This window comes from Netta rufina (genome assembly GCF_964035555.1).
Source record: "Netta rufina genome assembly, chromosome: 1".
NCBI lineage: Eukaryota > Metazoa > Chordata > Aves > Anseriformes > Anatidae > Netta > Netta rufina.
This window is the reverse complement of record NC_140123.1, coordinates 149,587,466-149,611,077: the sequence shown is the minus strand read 5'-3', so window position 1 is coordinate 149,611,077 and position 23,612 is coordinate 149,587,466. Positions and strand designations below refer to the sequence as shown.

At 38.4% G+C, this 23,612-nt stretch overlaps 2 protein-coding genes across 3 annotated transcripts in view; one reads left to right on the top strand and one right to left on the bottom strand.

Annotated features, from left to right (window-relative positions):
- APPL2 (adaptor protein, phosphotyrosine interacting with PH domain and leucine zipper 2) overlaps window positions 1-18,350 on the top strand; it is a 37,689-nt gene extending 19,339 nt beyond the window's left edge. Inside the window, exons 6-21 of the mRNA XM_084306543.1 lie at window positions 1,568-1,609; window positions 1,729-1,787; window positions 2,768-2,914; window positions 5,336-5,418; window positions 9,405-9,563; window positions 10,691-10,879; window positions 11,206-11,248; window positions 11,327-11,383; window positions 11,500-11,588; window positions 13,257-13,409; window positions 13,514-13,566; window positions 14,399-14,573; window positions 15,226-15,262; window positions 15,388-15,528; window positions 16,245-16,292; window positions 16,828-18,350. Of these exons, the coding sequence (XP_084162669.1) occupies window positions 1,568-1,609; window positions 1,729-1,787; window positions 2,768-2,914; window positions 5,336-5,418; window positions 9,405-9,563; window positions 10,691-10,879; window positions 11,206-11,248; window positions 11,327-11,383; window positions 11,500-11,588; window positions 13,257-13,409; window positions 13,514-13,566; window positions 14,399-14,573; window positions 15,226-15,262; window positions 15,388-15,528; window positions 16,245-16,292; window positions 16,828-16,956 (1,604 nt within the window). The 3' untranslated portion in view covers window positions 16,957-18,350. The remainder of the gene's footprint in view (window positions 1-1,567; window positions 1,610-1,728; window positions 1,788-2,767; window positions 2,915-5,335; window positions 5,419-9,404; window positions 9,564-10,690; window positions 10,880-11,205; window positions 11,249-11,326; window positions 11,384-11,499; window positions 11,589-13,256; window positions 13,410-13,513; window positions 13,567-14,398; window positions 14,574-15,225; window positions 15,263-15,387; window positions 15,529-16,244; window positions 16,293-16,827) is intronic.
- Window positions 18,351-18,455: 105 nt separating this feature from the next.
- WASHC4 (WASH complex subunit 4) overlaps window positions 18,456-23,612 on the bottom strand; it is a 42,037-nt gene continuing 36,880 nt past the window's right edge. Inside the window, exons 32-34 of one of the 2 annotated variants that reach the window (XM_084290966.1) lie at window positions 23,058-23,157; window positions 21,567-21,642; window positions 18,456-20,847 (exon numbers count right to left, since the gene is read on the bottom strand). In XM_084290966.1, the coding sequence (XP_084147092.1) occupies window positions 21,575-21,642; window positions 23,058-23,157 (168 nt within the window). In that variant the 3' untranslated portion in view covers window positions 18,456-20,847; window positions 21,567-21,574. Of the gene's footprint in view, window positions 20,848-21,566; window positions 21,643-23,057; window positions 23,158-23,612 lie in introns of those variants that run through there. The other variant, XR_014618650.1, reaches the window with a different exon arrangement.

Below are 23,612 nucleotides of genomic sequence, written 5' to 3'. Positions count from 1 at the left end.
ATGAGTTCTTACTGCAGCATTTCCAGGGCTTAGCAAAAAAAAAAAAAAAACAAAAAAAAAACAACAAAAACAACCAATGTTTCTATGTTTCTCATGCGAAGTTTACTCTCCTGTTTATATATTTTTGGAAAACATCATTTTGATGGGAGACGAAATAAATAAATAGCAAAATAGTGACTGTTAGAAGTTTCTGGTATCGTAGCATCTCATTTGAAACCATGGGATACATCAAAGTACTTATAAAAATGGGTATTTTGTAATCTAGTTTTTGTAATTTTGTAATCTAGTACCAAATATTTGTATTTGCATGCTCAGATGTTGATTCTATAAATGGTCTTACACCTCTTCAATGTGGCCTCACTGATGCAGTGAATCTGGTCCCATCTGTATGGATTATGTCCCTAGTTCATAAAAGGAGATGGAAAAAGAAGATGCAACCAAAGCCTCAGCTGGTTCATGACAAAAAAATGGAAGTTTATTCAGTTTACCTGGATGTCAAAATCTTTTTTTATTCTCTCCATCCATCCCCACCACCGTTTTGCTCTGACGCAATCTGTAGAGCAGCGTTTTTAGCAGAGGATTGGCCATACTGAAATTTCATCATAGGATTAAACAAGGAAGCAGAGAAGATAAACTGTGTTCTTGTTTTACTTCCGATTTTGTTATGTATTGAGTACTACAGAAACCTTTAGGTGCAAGTTAGTCACACCTGGGAAGAATTTCTGTCATTCTGCATTGGAATCATGTGGAAGTGTTCTGGGAAGAAAAAAGTGGTATGAAACTGATTTCTGAATAGGTTGTTAGAAATAATCAGAGACCGCGATGACATCCTACAGTTTACCCATGTTCTTTTCAGAATTGCATAATGGCTGGTCTTATGGTCTTGTGAATGTGCTTAGTTTGTTGGTTTCTGAGAAGGGTTTTGCCAGTTAAACATACATTGATAGGGGAACTGAAAGTGATTTTTACCCAACACTACTGAAAGTTGAGTCGCCTGCTTAGTTTCTCTTCCTCCTACCTGCATCAGAAACTGGTGGCCAATGTTTGTTATGTCAACGTCACAGCCAGCAATCGGATGGATTAGACATATACTTATTTTCACAGAGAAGCTTAGTCAAAAAAAATGTTCCAGTTTGATGAAGATTATGTACAGGGAAGGGCCTTAGTTCATGTGTCTCTAGGACTTCATTAGATTTCTTGGTATCATATAGGCATTGTTAGGATGTTCAGAACTGCTGGTCTTTTAAGGCAGTGGAGGGCCTTTTGTGAAAGCATAGTGAAACGATGCTTTGGGTGAAATGACACTGACATATAAGGAATCTTTTTCATAGTGATAACTTTTCTCAGTCAAATAAACTAACTTCACTCTTGCTTTCCTATCTGTCTGTTAATTTCTCTAGCAACTGATCTGGTTTATTATCATTTTCAAGATAGGCATGACTTGTGTGTGCATCTCTGTTTTGAAATGACTGGAATGATTTAGGTATTAACAGTGCCATAAGTCATCTCAGTTGAACAAAGCGTTTACAGCAGCTTTTACTTTGAATATTCAATTTCTCTTTTCCAGAAGTAAGCACGTTGAAGGATCTTTTTGGCCTTGCTAGCAATGGTATGTTTCCTGGTTTTGTTTGTTTCTAATGGCGTGCACCTGTTATATCACAGAAGACATTTTTAATCTATGCACACACACATCACATTTCTAAAAAAAATAATATTCCTTGTCTACAGAACATGACGTGTCCATGGCAAAGTATAGCAGGTTACCGAAAAGGAAAGAAAATGAAAAGGTAAAGAACGTAAAAGGGAAAAGGAAAAGTTTTCATCAGCCGTTCTGTCTTCATCATTGTAGCTAGTCCCTACATACACTTAAGAATTTTGGAGAGTTCATCAGTTAAAGTCATGGTAGCTCAAGACTACTCGTGATTTAGTTTCTAAGCAGACACAAAGCTTTTAGACAACCATTCAGCAAAGTTTTACCTGTTTTCCCCAAGTTAAGCAAATGACCAAGTATCTTGCTGAACTAGAGCCCCTCAGGTCCAGAGGAGCTCTTCAGACAGATGCGATCCAAATGGCCATAAGTAGATTTGTATGGACCTACTGTTGTACAGCTAATGTGATGATGCTGTATCACTGGTGCAATTCATTGTAAACCATGTCATGAAGCCTTGTGTCTGCTATTTATAAAGCATACCATTGTTTCACATCTGCCTTTCTGCTAGATTTCTCTGTATGGATTGTCATTTCATTTACAGTACACCAAACCGTGTTGGTGGGATTGTTTTACGTTTCTTCTTCATTGCCCACTGGAGCACTATTCCAAAATATACCTCTGTATGCTGGAAATGTGTGATTGGCCCTATCCTTTAAGAGTGCTTCAGTCCTACAGGATGGTCTTTCAAAGTGCGTTGCAGAACAGAATGTGATACAGCATCTTGTGAATTATTCATCTCTGCTTTCTGCACTTAGAGGCTTGTGTTGTGATCTCAGCTGCAAATAAATCTCTTGCATTGAGATCGGATCTAGAATGTTAGTTGCGGTAGTTGAGTTAGTTTATAGTCACAGGGATTGTCCAAATGCTTAAGTATCTTGACAGAGCAGGGCTCGAGGTTGATTTGGGTTTTGGATTTGCTTTATTAGTTTCTCATCCTTCATTTTAAAGTGGAGAAGTTCTGTAATGACTGTTGTTTAAAGATAATTTGAAAATAATCAGTAAATATACCCATATGCACTATAACACTTTGTCAACCTCTTATCAATTTTTGTTTAGCTTAAGGCAGAAGTGGCCAAAGAAGTGGCAAATGCAAGGAGAAAGCAGCATCTTTCATCTCTGCAGTATTACTGTGCCCTGAATGCTCTGCAGTACAGGAAGAGAGTGGCAATGATGGAACCTATGCTAGGATATACACGAGGACAGGTATGGACAGTTAAACGACTCTATCAGTTATACCTTTACCAGGGAAAGTGAAACATTGTAGCTCTGGATATTTATTTATTTTTGAGAACTTACAAATGAAAATAAAAGAAAACTAAACAACTTTATTCAGCATGCCTAGGTTCTAACAAATGGTTTTGTTTGTGGCAGATGGTTGAATGTTTAGCTATCCAGGAAAGATAGCAATGGGAAAAATATGTACTATTATCCATACATTTACATACACACATATGCAAAATGACCCTGGGGTTGATTCTTTTCACAGCTAAGCTATCTGTACAATAGCATTTACTTCTACTCTTTACTCTGTGTCTGCACAAACTCTCCTATGTAGCAGTTCCCCTCCTGGTACATAATGTTCAGCATACTGATGAGGAGTGTACACGACAGGGAACAGAGCATCCACTGGAGAACTAGAAGGACAGAACAGTAGGGTGGATTGAGCATAAATCTGGGAAATCCTGTTTCTAATCTTTATTCTGCCAGCAATTTGATATAGTGGCTGAACACACATTTCTCAAATCTGTAAATTGCAGCAGTGATACCATTAACCTGACCCTCCGGGATGTCAGGAAGATTAATAACCAAGCACTTTCACAACACTTGATTCTCATGACTTGCCCATTTTAAGGGTCTATTGTACTTCAACACTGATGAAAGAAAGCATAAGGGAAAATGAGAATTGGGTCATGGAAAAATGAATGCAGTGGTCCTTTTGAGATGGTAGCCTGGATCACCATGTCAAGTGTCCTGTGTCTGCTGCAGATAATGTGTCCTATATAAAGTAGGTACTTAAAGAGAATTCGGTTGCTTTACATGGAAATTCATACTGTCTCTCTAGTGTATAATTACTTATCCTGAGCAAAAAACTGCACCTGTTTCCCTTTTCTGGAAGCCAAACAACTTCCTTGATCTAGCAAAAAAATCTCTTATTGCTTTATACAGGAAAGTCTCAGGTTGTCATGGGAATGACTGAATAGCCAGAAGCCAGTTGATACTGATCCTTAAATACTGTGAACCCCCTACCTCCCCCCATTAGCTTTTAAAGTATGTATTTTCTTTATTAGTTGCTCAAAACATGTCTAATATTTCATATTTCCAAAGAATGAACATAAGAATTTTTTGGAAGTCATGGCTAGTATAGAGGGTTTATTCAAGCTGGACTGGATGATCTTGGAGGTCTTTTCCAACCAGTGATTCTATTTGACTGAAAACTGGCATCAACATCTAAGACAGGCATGGCAGTCTCTCATTATTCAGTGGAATGTAGGGTTCTTCCCTTCTGCATTAGATTTCTGAAGTAAATAGGTGAATCATTCTTGAAAAGAGTCTGCTTTCTCTCCTTTGTCTGTAAGGGGAATCTGTGGTCAAGAACACAGTTGCAGAAATGTAAGTTACAGGCAAGAGGAATTCTGTGTCCCAGGAATAGGGAAAAGGAGTGGAATCACAAGTAAAATTGGATTAAATATCTAATAAATTGTTATTAATAAATAATAATATTAAATATATTTATATTATATTATATTTATATAAAGTAATAATAATAAATATATTTATATTAAATACTAATAAATACTAATACTAATAAATATCTAATAAATTGCTTAACAGCAGAGAATTGTTTTGATGTTTTTGCATTTATTTCCAGAGTAACTCACTTTTTTTTTTTTTTTTTTTTTGGGGAAAAAATAATTAATTGCACACACACCACTACCTATGTCCATGATTCACAGAGCTGTCAGTAGTTCCTAACTATGTCTGTGTGCCCCACAGCCAGAAATGAAATCTAAGATAGTCTACACTGAGTGCTTTGCTGCTACTGCATGCCTGCTGAGCCATAACAGCAAAGTGGACTCTTCATCTGTAATAAAAAGTGCACTTGGCCTTAGCAGAACAAAATCCATGGTAAAACTGTAGTTGATGTAACTGATTGCCCTAGAGACTTCTGCTAGTGCAGCTACACTTCATCGTTTTCTTGTCTGACTTTGCTGTAGCAGTTCATAAATTTCCAGGTTGGCCTACTAAATCTAATGGACAATTTATGTTCCAGTCCTTTTGGTGAGGTGTTACTGCATACAATGGCTCGTGACAGCACAGAACCAATTCTGTACGGGGCTAGTGTGGGAGGAGGCTGCCTGTTCCCTCTTAGCGGTCATTCAGCAATTCATTGGAAACATACCTGTCAGCAGCCAATAGCTTGTGTGTGTAAAGGGGTACAGGAATGGGTGGGAAGGAGCAAAAAAGAAAAATACAAGAAGTCAACACAGTTGTTTTAATCACGTATTTGTTTGCCAGCCCAAAGCATCAATCGTAATAGGATCGCTGTTAACCCAGTTCAAGCAATTTGTTATTTGTCTACGAAAACCAGGATGACTTCCAGTGTCTCTTATTTGTATTTTTCAGATCAACTTTTTCAAGAAAGGAGCAGAGATGTTTTCCAAAAGAATGGACAGCTTTTTGTCATCTGTTTCGGACATGGTTCAAAGGTAGCACAATACTTTTGCTTCTTTTTGTTTGCTCTTTTGAATTCTGAGCAATAGTACTGAAACCTTCAGCACATAATAGGCAGCACCCATGTTTCTGGCTCAGGAGGGTGCTTCCATGCTTGCATTGCACTGTTGGGCATATTTTGTTAAAGTAGCAGGTGGAAAGGGGGTGTGTTTGTGCATGTAAAGGAAAGTGCTGCCAGTGCACTGCACAGTGTTTTTACAGTATAGCCAGGAACTGTATCCTGTAAAGTGCTCAAATGCTTTCTTTTTTTGCAACGGGTTAATAGACTTAATATAACAAAGCTAAAGTGCATTCTGAATTAGAGGTGTTTATAATTGCTGGTTCTGAATTAGAGGTGTTTGTACTTGCTGGGTTCAACATCTAAAAGACGTTTAGATGTTAAACTTAGTGATATGGTTTAGTGGAGGACTTGTTAGTGTTAGGTCAGAGGTTGGACTCGATGATCTTGAGGTCTCCTCCAACCTAGACAATTCTGTGATTCAGTAATAATAATGGATTATTGTTAAAGTAACCTCCCAGATAAGGATTTAGGTCTTGTAGCGTTTGATGTTGTAGATACACAAGCGAACTAAAACTTCTTGCCCTGGGCAATACTCATTGCGTCTGCTATAGCCTGTATCAGTCCACTGAGTTCAACATGAATTGTTTAAGTCCCTATTTCAATGCTTTTGCTATTTCAGTGCTTTCCTGCTTTTGAGAGTACTTTTTCTTTGTTCCCTCTCTTTGTCCTCCTCTTTTTGTAATGGAGATTGACATTTCTCTTTATAATTAAGTCCTTGTAAATGTTATAAACTTTACATTTAAAATGTAATCATATTAGAGAGAACACTCATCATTTATTTTAAATCAGCTGGAACGCTAGGCTGAACCCTTCACTGTATTGCTTCATACCTTTCATATTGGAGTATCTCCAAGTCATTACTTATTCTGACTCTGGTGACATTTTAAATAATGCATGCTTGTTAATTTGAGAACAGTGTTACCAGTAATCTCCCTGTGTAGGAGATTCTTTCGCTAAATGTTTCTTTATATCCTATAATTTTATGCTTATTTATATATCTTCTTATGCTCAATTTTCAAATAAATTCCTCTACACTCAACATAACATTTGTAGCGGTTGGAGGACAGATTTTAAACTCCCTTTAAATAGTGCATGTTATTAAAGGTAGAGCACGCTGCTGATGTCTTACAGGCAGAGTTAGGATCTTATCACTGGATTGTCACTGTAGAATAAGCCCTTGTTGAAAGCTCGGGTGGGTTTGCACTCTGGACAGTACACAATACTGAATGGAAGTAAAAATAGGCTGCTCAATTGGTTTGCTCAGTCTGATTTTCATGTTTTCCGTCATGCAGCAAAACTGGAAAGTACAACTCAAATGTAAATAGTGCAGTTGTGTGGTGTTGTGTGATGTCTTTGGAAAACCCGAAAGAGAAGCTTGCAAAATCTTGATTGACTCTGCAGCTCAGCAGTTACCGACAGAACTTGGTTTCATTATTTAAGGTTCCACAGCCACTGAAAAAAACGTGCTGCCCAATCCTTTCCTCCTTTAGTGCTAGGGATCACAAGGCTTCAGTGAGTCAGATCTGCTTGCTAAACAGACTAAAAGCTTTTTATTTGTCACATTTGTTTTCATTTGGAACAACACGCTGATGAGAGCCATTGTGCAGCTAGAAATGTCAGCAGCGATGTGGTCTTGCATCTATTTAAGCTGATTGCGAAACTGACTCTTCATATTTAAAAGTATTTTCGTTTACATAGTAAATACTGCTAGCAGTGTCAAAACACATTAGAAAGGAGAAATCATTGACATATTCTCAGTAACCGATTTGCCTAGCTGCCACAAATGCATGGAGAAGTAATTTCAGAATTCTCACCTTTTCTTGCTTTTCTGTCTTGGAAAGAAGAGAAATGAGCCTTAGCAAGAAGATTCCAGTTTCACAAACCATGAAGATGCCAGGATAATTTTTATTTTTAAGAAATACAGGGTCTGTGCAGGCTGTATCATGAACGCACGTACTCCAAAAGCTTTAACCAGTAGGGATGCAAGTAGGGGGTTAAAGTTGCTTAAAGCATAGGTGCCAGGGGTTAATGGCCTTCTAAGATAAGCAGTGACAAATACTGTTATGCTCTCACCTCATGAGTTTTTCTAATAGTCTGGATGCAGTTAATAACTCCTAAAGTATGGAAAAGTGAATAAAGAAATCAAATACATACTGATATTGTTTCTCTGGAAGTCAAAGGACAGCTTTTGCAATATGGACCTCAAGAGGTCATCTCATCCAGTCACCTGCTGAGAGCAGGATCAGCTACAGCAGAGTGCTCTGTGCTGTATCCAGTCCAATTTTAGGTATTTCTATCACACACATACACAGTATCTTGCTACAATTTGTGTCTGCTCTCTCGTGTCTGTTGCTGCACGCCTCCAAGGAGAGTCTAGCTCCATCTGGTGTATGCTCTCCCATTAGGTAGTTCAGCTAGCAGTAAGAGCTCCTCTTAGCCTTCATCTCATGAGGCTGAAAAGCAGTTGTCATTGGGCTTTGTGTATCACCAATTACAACCCTTTAATGTTTTCTACCCTAATGTTTTCTACAGAAACAGCCATGTTTTCTACCCATCTTGTAGTCCATTTCTCCAGCTTGTATTTCACTAATTGATCTATTCTCCCAGGTGCCTGGTGACAGGATGAGGGGGAATGGGCTAAAGTTGTGCCAGGGGAGGTTTAGGTTGGATGTTAGGAAGAACTTTGTTACCGAAAGGGTTGTTAGGCATTGGAATGGGCTGCTCAGGGAAGTGGTTGAGTCACCATCCCTGGAGGTCTTTAAAAGACGTTTAGGTGTAGAGCTTAGGGATATGGTTTAGTGGGGACTGCTAGCATTAGGTCAGAAGTTGAACTCGGTGATCTTGGAGGTCTCTTTCAACTGAGATGATTCTGTGATTCTGTAATTTGGCTAAAAGGATGCTATGGGAGACCATGTGAAATGTCTTGCTGATGTCAAGTCAAACATCATCCACTCCTCTCCTCACATCCACCAAGCTAGCCATCGCATCACAGCAGACAATCAGGGTTGGCAGGCATGATTTGTCCTTCGTAAATCTGTGCTTGCAGTTCCCAGTTGCCTTCTTAATTTTCATATGCTTGGAAATGGCTTCTAGGAGAATTCACAGGAATTCCAGTGTGTTACACCATGGCAAGAATAAGAAATTGTTCTATGAAAGTCAAGAAGTACTATAGCAAGCCCTACTTTGAACTGTGCCGTTATATTAGAGCACCACTTGCATATGTTAAGTCATGCAAACTCATACATGCGTTGCTTTTAGAAGATTTCTCTCTGTTTCAAAAAAAGAGCTTACCTCTTCATTCTCAGCATGCCTTGTGTACTCATTTCAGGCTTACAGAATAATTCTGATCTCTGTATACTGTTTGGGGAAAGAAGACGTTCAACACAAATTGGAGGGGAAAAAAAGCCTAACTACTGTTTGAGAAATACTGAGAGCAAGTTCAGACACTTTCCAGCTGGGATTTCAAAATAAAGAGCAAGGGGAAATCCTGGCTGTGCTTTTGCTACCAGCCTCCAAAGACAGCCATATTTTCCTTAAACCAGTGTTAATATCTTCAGAGTGTATTCATCTTGTCTGTCAGCTTCAGATGGCGTTTTCTGGGAGCAATTCCCTATAGTATGCTGCTGCTTCAATTCTTTCCTAACTGAACGGATTTATCCAGTCCTTAGAGAAAGCCTAGGGCATGTAGTCTTATGTTACATTTCCTATAAAATCTGCTCTTAAAATAAATTTTATCTTTGCATTCATTACTCTCCAAACCAGTAAGAGATTTTACTCAAATGTTTATACATTCAATCAGATTCATATTTGATCTTTTTCATGTTGCGTTACCGATGTTAGTTATAACCTGGTATAAATTGACTAATGATGGCTTTGGATTTGTTTTGTTTTGTTTTCCAGCATACAGGGAGAGTTGGATGCTGAAGCTGAAAAAATGAGGGTATCCCAGCAGGACTTGATTTCAGTTAATGAGTCTGTTTACACCCCAGACTCTGATGTAACTTCACCTGTTATCAACAGAAACCTCATCCAGAAGGCTGGCTACCTGAATCTTAGAAAGTAAGAAGGCTGTTCTACTTGCTCATTTCTTTAATCGCCAACTTGTTGCTACATATTTTCTTTTTAGATCTTGAAGACTCCTCAGGTAACGAAGTTTTAGACTCCTTGTTCACTGCAGTAGCTTTACCCCTCAGCTGAAAGTATTTTTGTCAACTTTGACAGTATGTTTTAGAAGTTTAAACCAATTAGAGGCATTTGAGGCAGTTTCCCTGAACACAGAAATTTACTTCTGGATGAATTCACCTTCAGGGATAGTTCCTGTGTTCAGCTGGCTAAAAATTAGAAGCTTGTGGGGCAGGGCTCAGATTGTTCCTAATTCGTAGGGCTAATGAAAACATGGTGTTTACAAAGAAGAGCTATATTCTGTATTTAATATGGGTTTTCATAAACCACCTTGTTTGCACAACTAGAAGTTTTGTGGACAATGCAAGTGCATAACTTGGAATATATACCATACGTAGAGTTGCTTCTGCAGATTTTCCAAATAAAATCTTCCATCACCTTCCGCAGGAGCTACGTATATACAGCAGCAGAGTTTGGTGGCGTATAGTAACCCAGCCTTTGTAATTAATTAAGCTTCAGGTCATTTCTGTTTGACTAGTAATCTTCTTTTCTGTTCTTTTTTTCTTTGTATGGGATATTTATTTATTTATAGCAGCATTCTAAGAGCTGGATTACAATATAATAGAAAGGACTTCTTAGCTAGGGAAGAGATGGGTTATGAGGTAATACTTGCAGAAGACACTTTTTCTTATGATGGCTCTGTTTTGAAACTGCTCATGCTGCTCATCAGCTGAAAATACCTCTTTTTTTAAATCAATCTTACTTGTAGTTCATGTCAGTTACTCAGTATTAACAATTCGTTTATTCCTTAACTAGGAGAGAAAAAGATTCTCTGCAGTGACTTGGGATGTTTAGAATTGATTTATTTCTCCAGCTTTTATTAAGGATTAGTCTCTGCTAGGAATAGGCGATGTTTTTACTTCTAAAGAGACTCATCATTAAAAAATGTCCAGGGTTGAACATAAAGTTCAGCTTTAGCACCAGGGTTTGTTTGAAGTTTCGTAAGGTCATTTGGAATCATTTCTAAATACCAACAAGTCTTTATCATTGCATCTTCTCTGTAGTAAAACAGGTCTGGTGACTACAACCTGGGAAAGACTCTATTTCTTCACTCAAGGTGGCAACTTGATGTGTCAGCCGAGGGGAGCGGTAGCTGGAGGACTGATTCAGGACCTGGACAACTGCTCTGTTATGGCTGTAGACTGCGAAGACAGAAGATACTGCTTCCAGATTACTACTCCTACGGGCAAAGCGTATGAGACAGGTTTTCTTTGAGGACAGCCAGTCGTGCCTACCCTTTCAGATGCTGTTTCCTGTAAAACATGCTTGCTGTAATAGTAAGCCTTTCTGGGTTTCCAGAAAGCTGTTCCCAAATTAAAACCGTGTTCATTCCGATCCTCCCCCACAACTGCCTGAAAAGCAAAGGCACTATTTAAAGCTGCTTTAGCTGCAGCTTATTTATGATTTTTGTTCCTTTGATGGTTAATAGAGACAAAGTTTGGTGGCTTTATTATAAGACTGGGAGCCAGACATTCCTTCTGTCCACTGCTAGCACTGATACACTGTGTTTGCATTTTAGGGGTATAACTCTTCAAGCAGAAAGCAAGAAGGAATATGAAGAGGTAAAAATATTATCTTAATGTTTGTCATTTTTGTATACAAGTGAGCTTGAAGAATTGAGTTTCGTTTTTGCCTTCTAGTGGATATGTGCCATCAACAACATCTCCAGACAGATCTATCTCACCGACAATCCAGAGGTGGGAGCTTGTTTCCATATTTCAGTCCATTCCTTCTAACTTGTGTTGCTGTTGTTCTTTACAAGATGATACACCCAATGTACAAATGTAAAAGAGTTGCTGTTTTGTTTTCCTAGGCAGCTGCAATCAAGTTAAACCAGACAGCCCTACAAGCAGTGACTCCCATTACCACCTTTGGGAAAAAACATGAAGCTCACCATTCCAGGTAAAATGCTCACTTTCATGGATTAGAGCCTGCTGTGTGCTCAGCTGTGTTCCTTTGACAGGACAGCCGTCATCCAGGCCTCTCTGGGCTCTGGCTTTACAAACCTTTTTTATTTCCAGAAAATTTCCCTATTTCTGATGTTTTCTACTGAAAGCCAGAAGAGATGCAAAGTGTTGAGGGTAATGCTTATTGCTCCACATTGCAGCTTTGAAGGTCCTTGTAGGTGCCATTCTGTTTTTGCTGTTTCTTCTGAAACAAACAGTGATTTACTTGTAACCATTTTTCAGCAAGGGAATGACTTGTAATGTGGATAATACAGCAGAGCCCCCGCTATACATTTAAATAAGTTTATTCTTACACATCACTGCAACCAATTCCTGTCAGTCTGACACAGGAGTATGCCTTGTGAGGGCTGATAAAATAGTTGCTATTGTTCTCTTGTGCTCGTTCAGGTCAATCAATAAAGCTCCCTGCCACACACACACCCTTCAAAAATTGTTAATCATGCCCTAGGATATGCTTGTATTCAAAATATGTATTTTATGTATGGTTTCTCTGTATCTGTTTTGTTAATAATCCCAGCATCTTGCCCAGTAGGAATCCTTCAGGCTCCATGATCAGAGTTGGCTTTCAAGCCTTGTGTTGGACTAAATTCCTGACTAAATTCCTGCTTTCAGCAGCAATGTGATAAATAAAAATAGGGCAGGTTTGTTTCATGCTGACTTCTAAACAAAGAACGTTCTCTGTAAGATTTGTCAAAAATCGTATATTCGTGCTCAGGTATTTTCTTCTAGAAATTCAAACCTTTTCTAGATCTTCTGTCTCCTCAGACCAATGCCCTTATTATGATTTATTATTCCCTTTATTGTGACTGCTTTTAGATTCCAAAGTTCCTCAGTGGGTATGGGGAATGCCAGTCAAGTGACTTTCTTTCCCATTTCATTAGGAGTTATAGCTGTTCCACTTTGATTGGAATTTTATACATAGAAAACAATCACCAGACATTTTACTGTGCAAAGGAACAAACAATTTCATTGACAACTAATCTCACAAGTCACTTTTACGTCATAGTATATATATATATTATGTACGGTATACAACCAACTTTGTAGAATAGAAGATGTTGCTAGTAAAACCAGTGTGTATGTAGCGACCATGTATAGTTACGACTTCTGTAGCTGTAGGAAACTTACGATTTCATCCTGCTTGAAAAATGTTCAGGACACTTGTTTGTTAACTACCACCTTGAAACAAGCTTGTGGCCAAATGAGATCTCAAAAATATGTCAGGATCACCATTTAAGGAAGAGTTCAGAAACAAATCCAGGTCTCTGCTGTTTGCACCGGTAATGTGACCATAAATACGGCCACCAGAGGGCAGGGAGGCCAATAGCAACCTATTTCCTGTCAGTCCACACAGAGTTGGGCTGTGTTCAGGTTTCATATACCACTATTTACTTTTTTCCCCAATAATTTTAGGTATAAAAAATAGAATGAGGATTTTATTAGAGACCTCAGGAATGGGTAAATAAAAAATATACTCTTATTTATGTTAATGAATGCTTGTTCAATCTACTTTGGATTCTTTTGGATCTTTGGAAATCTTGTCTCCATTCCAAAGCAAAGATATGGTGTCAATGATTGAATTTTTTTTCCATTTTCACTTTAGCCAGAATGTAAGGAATACAGAAAATGATAAAACAACGCCCAATGAATCAGCTGGTGCTCAAGACTCCACACAACTCATTGCTCTTGGAACACCGATTCAGTTTGACATTGTCCTGCCTGCCACAGAATTCCTGGACCAGAACAGAGGTGGCAGGTATGGTCAGAGACAGGAGTTGCTCGCTTTGAGTGATTTCAGAGGAGAATATTAGGTATTACAGCACTTGTATGTGGTGACCAGTTTTTATTCTTATTTCACAGGCGTGCAAACCCATTTGGAGAATCTGAAGACAGTAGCAAAAATGAGGAAGAAGGTCAGTGCTGCATTTTTCCAGATAAAATTAGTCATGAAGTTAGGCATAATTGAGCTGTCAGCCTATCCAGTGCCTCTTAGGGAAAGACCTGACATCAGAGAGCAGCAGAAACAACCAGTTGAAGCTAGTTACGTTCAGAAGCCTGTCTTTTAAATATCACTGCCTATGAAGACAAACATCAACATAGACACAGCTCTTGTAGCTCTTGAGCAGTCACATTTCAGCAGAGCTTATCCTGCTTTACCTTGCTCACCACTAACCATAAAGGGAGACGGACCAAATGACAGCTTTTTCACATAATGACTACAAAATTGTAAATAAGCTACTTAATTCTCAGTAAGAGAATTACTGTGATAGTCAATAAGCAGGGAAGGCTTTAATGAACACCTCATTGGAACCACCTGCAGTAGGGTCAGAAGGTCAGAAAATCAAAGCAAGGAGGATACAAGTTTAAATAATCAGTTTTTCAGCAGCTAAGGCTCATGCAAAACCATCAATTTATCGGTTTGTGTGTTGTGGTCCCTCCACCTGATAGTAAGACAAGCAAAGTGAATTTCACTGGCTAATCAAACAATTCATAAAGGACCAGTTACAGTTTTTAAAGCTTCTGAGCAGCTGTGATTGTTTTTTCCTGCTTGCTGCCAGTTCAGGCAGTTTAAAACTGGGTCAGAGCAACGCCTGGCTCATAGAAGGAAGCCAACACCCACACAGTCACCACCCACGAGTTTACTGTTGAATTTCCTAAAAGGAAAAAAATAATTCCATGGGTATTTTCCAGCTACTGGCAAATCAGAGTGGCACAGTGAAAACTGTCATGCCTTTTATCTTCCAGATTCACTCTTGCAGCAGATGTTCGTAGTTCGGTTTTTAGGATCTATGGCTGTCCAGTCAGATGACACGAGTGAGGTGATTTATGAAGCTATGAGACAAGTGTTAGCTGCTCGTGCCATTCATAACATCTTCCGAATGACTGAATCCCATCTCATGGTCACCAGCAAGAGCCTGAGGTACTGTAAAATCTTTGTGGCTTCTCTCTTGTCAGTATTATCTTTTCTTCGTGCAACTTGTGATTAGTAATTTTTCCTTTTCCAAGGAAGGCGCCCTTCAGGGAGCAAGATCCTGAGATTCACTTTACTTAGTGCAATACCCTCCTGACTTGCTGTAAGAACATCCTACCAAAACTTAATAGGGTGCAGTGGGGCTCTAAGACCCTACAACCATGCAGGAAAAGATGCAAAAAGAAAAATGCATTGAGAGATTCTCTTACCTCTTATGCAGTAACAGTGAGAGAGGCATTGCGCTGTCCTGGTGTCAGTATTGTTGCTGTAGAATATGGCTATACAAGACGTCCACTTTAGCTGGGTTGCATTTTAGTACAGGCACATACAGTGTTAGCTCATGCAGGCAGAACATTTACCAAATTAGTGATTCAGAAAGATGAGACCAAGAGGTAAAGCAGCTGAAAATCAGGGTCTAGAGTTGAATTTTGCCATTGACTGACTTGAAGTCATGGCTAAAGCATTTGATTATATGCATGTGTTTCTTTATCTGTAAAACTGATTCAGTGGTTGCCTTACTATTATAAAGCACCTTGAAATTACTGCTAGGAGTCATTCTAAAAAGCATTTACTTTCTTTTTCTCCCTACACACAATTGCAGGTTAATAGATCCTCAAACTCAAGTTACACGAATAAGTGTAAGTAACTTTGTTTTGAATCTGTTTTTTTACCACAGCATTGTATACTTAGTCACATGAATCTTAGCTCTGGACCAGGCTAACTACATACTGATTAAAAAAATAATTTTATTATTATTTTTTAGTTTGAACTTGCCACTGTGACACAGTTTGCTGCTCATCAGGATAACAGGAGACTGATTGGCTTTGTGGTCCATCTCAGTGAGACTCCGGGAGAAGATTCCATGAGCGCATACGTTTTTGAGAGCAACACAGAAGGAGAAAAGGTTTGTGTAACGTTTATCAACATACTTTATTTAGAAAACAAGTCCTAGGCATCTTGGCTTAAACATCTGGGAAACAGTACTACAGAAGGGAGAGTAACCAGATTTCTTAGTAGGTAAACATGAATTGGCCTATGTCTAAAAAGGCCCCAATCTGTTGTATGTGCTGCTGCATTGGCTGTAAGAAGGAAAGGGGGAGATTGCTAATACAAACGTTAAGACATATGGAAAAGCATGTCTGCGTCTAGGTGACGCTGAAAAAATGAATTTATCAGTGATATTGAGACAAATACAGCTGGAAAGCTCTCACCAAAAAGGCAGCCATACTGTGTTAACAGCACTGTGGCACTTGCTGTGTGTCTCGTAATAAGAGACTTCTAAATAAGGAAGATGTTGGAGAAGTTTTCTCTTAAACAACAACATTCTGAGGCGTACTGGGGGAGATTCCCAGGTTTGGAAATAGTTTAGTGAATAAAAATTCACACACTGAAAAAAAGTGAGTACAAAGATAAACTTTAGTTCATCTCTAAGAGAGCTTTGAAATAAGACTGCTTTATTTTTATGTAGTTATTACAGTGAATTGGTTTTCTACCTCTCCTTTTACACCTGTATTTAAAACTAAGTTTGCATCGATGCTTCTGTGTCTTAGTCCTGATTAAGCAGCAAAACCCGTAACAAAACAAAAAAACCCTGATCTTTACATACATTTCTCTTTCTAGATTTGTTACGCCATCAGCTTGGGAAAAGAAATCATCGAGGCACAGAAGGTAAGTTTGTTTGACTCCCCATAAATGTCTGTCTTTTCTGCTTTTGGTGACACTGTCCAGGTAGCTCTCCTGTACATAAGAAAAAAGCATCCCTACTCATAATGACAAAGTTGTGCAGGCATGTAAAAACAGGCTCTAGGGTAGCTCATAACTGCAAACTTAGTTTGACAAAGTGTGAAAAAAAAACTTGTTTGGATGAAGTACAAATTGCAGCCATTACTGTTTCATTTCTAGAAATTCACATTCATTGCTCCCCTAGGAGAAAAAAAGAATCTCATGAAGACTTTTCACTTCAGTGCTGTGTAGGAGTACTTACATGCATTGGCATTACATCTTTATATATATTTTTTTGATGCTATGATTTCAGAACAAATTGTAGGAATGAGGTTTTAGTCATAGTCAATAAGCATAAATATAACAACTTACCCAGACAGTAAAGGTTTTCTCCTTCTCTTTCTTAGCAATATAAAGTTCAAAATAAAAGACCAATTTTTACATACTGTTTACCTCTTTTTTTTTATTTATTTTTCTTCAGGACCCAGAAGCATTAGCTCAGCTGATGAAGTCTGTGCCATTAACAAATGATGGAAAGTTCATGCTTCTGAACGATCAGTCAGAAGAGGATGGAACCACACACGAAGAAGGGGAAGAATCAGAAGCATAAAAACTCTTGGACCTTTCCTACCTCCTATCTGGGAGCAGGAAAAGCAGGGAGTCTTCGCAAGAAGCTCAGTTTTTAAATCATCTGTGCACGCTCAAGGCCAGCTTCCGTCATCGTGCTAGAGAGAATGTGGTGTCTTCGCAGTGGAGTCTCCTCTGGCTTTACAGCGAAACAACAGCAGAACCTTGGCCTTTGGGAATTTTTGCATTTGTGAATGTGTAGTGTAGAGGGAGGGCGGGGAAGCTGACAATCCTAGGAGATGTTTCAGCATTAGCCCTTTGCTGCTGGCAGTTTGGACAGCAGAACTGTCAGCCACAAAGGGTTAATGTTACTTCTGCAGGTTAACAGTGAGAAGCCTTCATTTCTGCTGAAATTAGTACAAGTTGTAAATTGTCAGCTCCTTTTAAAAAAAAAAAAAAAACATCAGGCCTCAAACTTCCTACCATAGTCAGTTTTTATAGTTTGCATGATTCTGTGCATCTGAATGAAGGTTAAAAATGCACTATTTACTTTATTTTCAGATGAAGTTATTTTAGTCTAGTTTAAGTGTAACAAGATTTATCTTTTGTGCTAGTCTATTTACAAAACAATTTGTTAAACACTAAATTTTTCCTATTAATATAATCTATTTTTATATTGCATCTGGAATAAGCTTACAAAACAAATTTAAGTGCCTACTCTTACCTTTATGGGGACCGCACTCACATTCTGTAATTAAGTAATGGACATACTGTACCTCCTCGATTTATTCTTCTAAAAACCACTGACATGCAAACATCAGAAGTAGTCAACAAGCGGGGCATGTTAGCTGCGTGCAGTTTTTCTACGGTTAGGTTTGTTAAGTTGCCAGAGACAACTTGTAAGACAAGTAAGTACTTTTTATAGAGGTCTTTGTATTTTTAACATTGTGGTGATGTACAACAGTGGAGAATCTACCAGCAATCTTCGATTTTAAGAAGCTAAGCAATAAAATGCTAGTTTATCAGTCTATAGGACATTGACTAGTTTCACAGTACATTCCTGAAATTAAATGCTGTATATCTTGGCTAATAAGTTTAGATTTTTTGTCCCCTCCAGTTTAACCTGAAAACATGAGAAGCTGCGTTTTGCAAGAACAAACAAAAATAAATAGGAGTATGGGGGGGAGGCAGGAGGCCATCCATATGTGGCATTGTTTATATTAATCAAGATAAGGTAACTGGAACAAATAGCTGATGTTCTTCAACTGACTTTAACTCTTCTGAAGCACTTAATAGGAAACTAGGTTTTCTGTAAACAATATGTGCTACAGCATCTGAAAAGTTACAGTTTGCAAGTGTTTGATGTGGAATAAATTCATTTAGTTGGTTGTTAAATGTTTGTAAGAACCATGGAAGACAACTGTTAGTAACTGACACAAACACTTCTTCTTAAATAAAAGTTGAAGCTGTCGTATTAAAAAAAAAAAAAAAACAAAAAAAAAACCTCCTGAAGTGCTGTTACTGAAGACACTGAGAATGAGGTTCTGAAAATTACATTTATTAACAGTTGTATGTACATAAGGTACTCTACTCACAAACCAGACTGAGGTAACAAAATACCCTTTTGTACAATGAGTTAGGAAACACTGTTACATTTGGTCCTTTGTACCTGAGAAGCTGAAGACAGCTGTTGTTGATGGACATCAGGTGGAAACTCAAATTTACTTCTAATTAGGACCTCTGGAACCTACCCTTCAAGCAAAGCTGAACACACACCAGCACTTCGCTTCCCAGGGAGGCACTGAAAGGCAGCGAGGGCATCAGCTGCGCTCTGCTTCCCCTACCCTTCTCCTACCACAAGGAGGAAAGGCAAGGCAGCCCCCTGGCTTCTGGCATAAAAGGACACAGCACCGTATCAGAAGCAGGTTTCAAGACCTCTGGAGGAGCAGCTGCCACCACCTCTACCTAGAACAGCCTCATCACAAGACGAAGCACAGGAGGGCAGCGGTGGCAGCTGCCTTCTCAGGGAGGTAGACTGGCCTTCAGCCTGTTCTGCCCCTGACTTGAAGGAGAAAGAAAACTAGAGATCCATTTTATGTCCCTGCAGCAAAACTCATCGTCCTCACTTCCCTTTATCACCTCTGGGAATTTTGAGCGAGCAACACGCTCAGTTTAGTTTGGAGGATTATTTTTTTTTAATATATATTTTAGATCCATCATCATCTCCAGCCAACCTGTTGGAGCCCACTTTTTTCCTAAAATCAGAGCAGGAGGGCAAAAGCAATGAAAAGAGTAGCACCACAACAAGAGTTCTGCACCCCTGCCAGATACTTGGGACAGAGGAGTGCCATCCAAAACCGGGACCCAACTTTGTATTTCAGATGAGAAAAGCTTTCAGTATCCACGTGCTGCTACATGACAAAAAGTGTAAATATAACAAACTACAATCCTGTGTTAGCAAGAATAGCTCTATTATCACTGTACATATTTGTTTGTATGTATATATTTTTGCCACATATAGTATACATTCAGGTCCCAACCTCAAACAGGACTCTATAAAAATAAGCTCATGTCTTCTCTGTAGAATTTCCATTACCAGAACCACATGAATTTGTTCACCATCATACGCACATTAATAACCGTGGAGTATCACCTAGCTGAGATGGTCTTTCCAAAAAACGTGGGAGAAGGAAAGATACAAATGCAGACTTCATTAGAGCACAGGTAATGCCCTGACTGTATGTATCTACCTAGCAAGTCCATCCTGGGGGGGAAAACAAACACTATGCGTGAGTCTGCTGCTGTTGCAGAATCAAGATAGTGCCTGACCACTCCAAGTGAGGAACTTCCATGCTCCCAGATGAGATAGGAGTATGGAAGTAGGTACACTGCAATTGCAACAGGATGGAAATCAGTAGGAACAGCCAGACCGCTGCTGCTGTTCTCAGCAACACTACTGAGAGCGTTCAGTGCGGGCACAATTTGGTCAGAAAAGCATACATAAATTATGACAAAAACTATCAAAAATAAATCAAGTAATGCAGCATTTTTTAGGGCAGTCTCTGCAGTTAAAACAAACAAACAAAACCTTTAATGAGCCCAGCTGATTTGAACAGTCCACAAAGCTTCTGGGTCATGTTTTCAGAGCCAATGAAAGAATGAAAGGACTTCCATCAGTCTGGTCTCTCTCCAGTTGCAACAAAAAATTTGTCCTCGTTTTCCAAAAGCTGAACTGACTGGCAGGAAAGAATGAATCAAAAAGTCTGCCAGGAATTGTCTTAGTTAGTGACATGAGGGTGGGGGGAGCAATCTGAACCATTTATATTAAAGCATTACTTTTTTGAGGGGGGAGAATGGAGGGAATCAGAAGAGATGAAAGAAGCTTTCAAGTACAGTCTTAAAATACAGTTAAGAATGCCAAAAACCAAAAGGTAATTCTCAGGCTGACTAGAGTAGTTTCTTCTAGCTAGTAAAACCTAGACATCTGTTATGTTCTGGGAGATTAAAACACAAGAGAATCTTTTAATGGAACTGGTGTTTACTTTTAAGCTAAGTCTAGCTATTTACTTAAGTCAGGTATCTGAGTTAACTCTTGTACAACCTAGAAACCTCTACTCGCAGGCATTAACAGATGTTAAAATTTATACAGAGTTCTCACAGTGTTCAGCAGCTTCTGAAGCCTGCAGTGCAATTATTGTTAATAACCAGGCATGTAAGACTGTATTAACAACACAGACAATACAACAGACCTACAAAGGCTAAGAAACACAGATTTGAGGCTGAAACTTGCAGTTAGGCACAACATATTCATGAAGTATAAGATCACTTAATAGGTACAGACACTCATCACACAGTGTCTGGTCATAAAAGGAAGAGCTGATTGTGGTTCTGTCTTGGCTCTTGATTTCCTTACTTCTGTGGATGCAAATCAGACCTTCAGCATGAAATGAAAAGTAGTTTGTTATCTTAACTCTTCTGGTTTTCCCTTTCTCTGATATAGGGGGGGGAAGATCAGGGGAAAATAAGTGCTTGGCAGGATCTTAAGCTCCCAGAGTGCAAATCCCATACTAATAACAAGGTTTTGTGGAATAAAACAATAAGGACTTCCACATTGTGCAACAGCTTTAACATACCTTCACAACGTACACTGTTACACCTACGGTGTGATTTGTGGCTGCATTAAGCAAATACAACAGGACTGCATCTGGACAACAGATATTGCACCGTATCTTCAATTTTCTATTTCTTGTTGAACAGATAGATGTACAAGTTCAAGTCTTAGATCAATGGCCTATGAGTCTTTTTTCTTTTTTTAATAGTATGTTAGAGATGCAAGAAAGCATCTAAAAATTAGCAAAGGTTTTTTTGGTATATACAACTGTAATTCAAAATAACTACCTCCAAGCTATATTTTATGTAGTTATTTTCAATCTAGAGAAAGTGCTGTAGATAAGTAGCTCCTGAAAAATATGAGTTTTTAAAGGAAAGCTGAACAAAAACAGACCTAGCCTCATTGGATGTTAGTGTACTATTATACATTTTCTATTGGGTTTTACAGACCAAGTAAGTCAAATGCAGAGCTTTTACCCCTACAGAGTGTTACTAATTTTGACAAGAAAATGAATTATCTGAGTAAGTAATTATCACCCATACCAGCCATATCATTTCACAACAGGATCTGCAGGCGTAGAGTTGGAAAGATCTCCGTTGCTTGTTTTAACAGCTTCTTCTATAAAAATAACAATTGGAGACATGGATTATGTTTAACATTTTACTCAAGGCAGTAAAAAGTCTTAGCACATGTATCATGTTGATCTCATAAAGCACTTGATACACTATTCCCCGTTCAGCAGACACTAACTGACCTTGTGGCACAAAGGATCCTGGCCCTATGAAGAAATTTCTATTTGGGGTGAAAGGTTTCTTCTCATCAGTAGGATTACTTGTGTAAAGATTACGTACACATGCTTACACATTTTGCAGAGTGCAAGTCTAAATATTGTGGTAGGAAGCAATGATACAGCCATGTTCAAATCTTCCAGCCTGGTATGCCTTTATAGCTTCCCTCACCACAAAATACGTGTTTTTTTTCAGAAAACTGAACATGTACCATGACAGTGAATATTTTACTTGAACTGTAAGTAACTGCTGTCCTACAGAATGCTCTCCTAAAGAAGCCAGGACAGTATATCTAGTCCTACTCACCACAACGCTCATAGCTGGCTTTTGAATAGCACATTTATTTGAGAAACACCACTGAACATCAAATATAAATTCATACTAAAGGATTTTTCCTTATGAACTGTTTTCCTAGTACAGAAGAAAAGTGATCTTTGTCTCAGTAACAGTAACCTCAAAGATTCCTCAAAGATTATTTGTATCTTTTGTCAGAACTAAATAGAATTGGTAAATCAGTTTCCATTGTTTAAAACACGACTACATGCAGCCGTGAGAGAACTGAGTTTCTAAGCAACTTGTGACTGAACATCTATATCTGAATATCTACTTCTACATTGTAATCCTTGGGAGCTTTCTCATTTCTTTAAGAATTTTTCCAAACCCAAGAGAATTTCCCATAAATCATGAGGGAGACAAAATAAGCATGAATGTAAAATGCAAAATTCCCATGTTACCTAAGTCAAGAGAGTATATATCACAAGTGGAGATCCTGCCCTTTGAATGTAATTCAATGGTAGACCAAAACATATCATAAATATTACATGTGTGAAAGTCACATATAATATCTGCAGTATCTGCCTATGTAAGTTGAAAAGCAGCTACTAAACAGCAGTTGAAAAACACCAATTTCACATCAAAGGTTGTGCAAAAAAAACTGCTAACAACGTTAGCAATGGAGAGGGTAAATATGATGCTAAAGTTACTGAATTTAATATTACTGCAAGTATGCATTCTCCCTGTCCCAGGTTTTGCTTGTTTGTGTCCAGAAGCCCAGCTTGAAATTTAACTTTTCCAAAGAAGGCCTCTTGAGCTGTTTTTGACTACCTAATCATCCTGAACCTCAAAATTATCTCAGGAATACTGATTCAACTCAATAGCAAAACAATTATGGAAAAAAAAAGAAAAGAACATTTTCCCTACTAAACTCTTGGGAACCTAAGTGGTCTACACATAGTATTCACTCACCTTCTTTTTCTTTCTTTTCCTGGTTTTCTTCTGCTGCAGTTTTATCTGCTCTGAAAAAAATTCTTGCACTACTTAATGAAAAATAAAGGAGTTCAAATTCCTAAGTAAAAAGATACAGAAGAGAAGTGTCAGTGTATCACAAGAAAAACTTTGTAGACAGATTAATATTCTTCAGAAGCATCAAAGGCAACTAGATTTCAGTATTGACATCACTTATGTTCTGTTGACAATCTTCCTCCATTCATACCCTTTCCACATGCATTTTACAAAAAGCATAAGTCAGCCAGAATCCTTAAAGAGTAATTTAAGCAAAGCAGCATCGATGCAATAAATCTGTGACTAATCCACTGGGGCTAGATGTGAGGTTTGTAGCCACAGTGAGAATTTGAAACAACTTGCACATGGAAAACTATGCAACCGATAATTTAGATGACTGCAAGGTAGATCAGTTTCTAAACAAGGTTCAGTGATATACATGCTTGTGTCAGTCATGCAGGGCTTTCTCTAGCAACAGCTGTGCTTTTACAGAATGTAATCACCAACTATTTATAAACA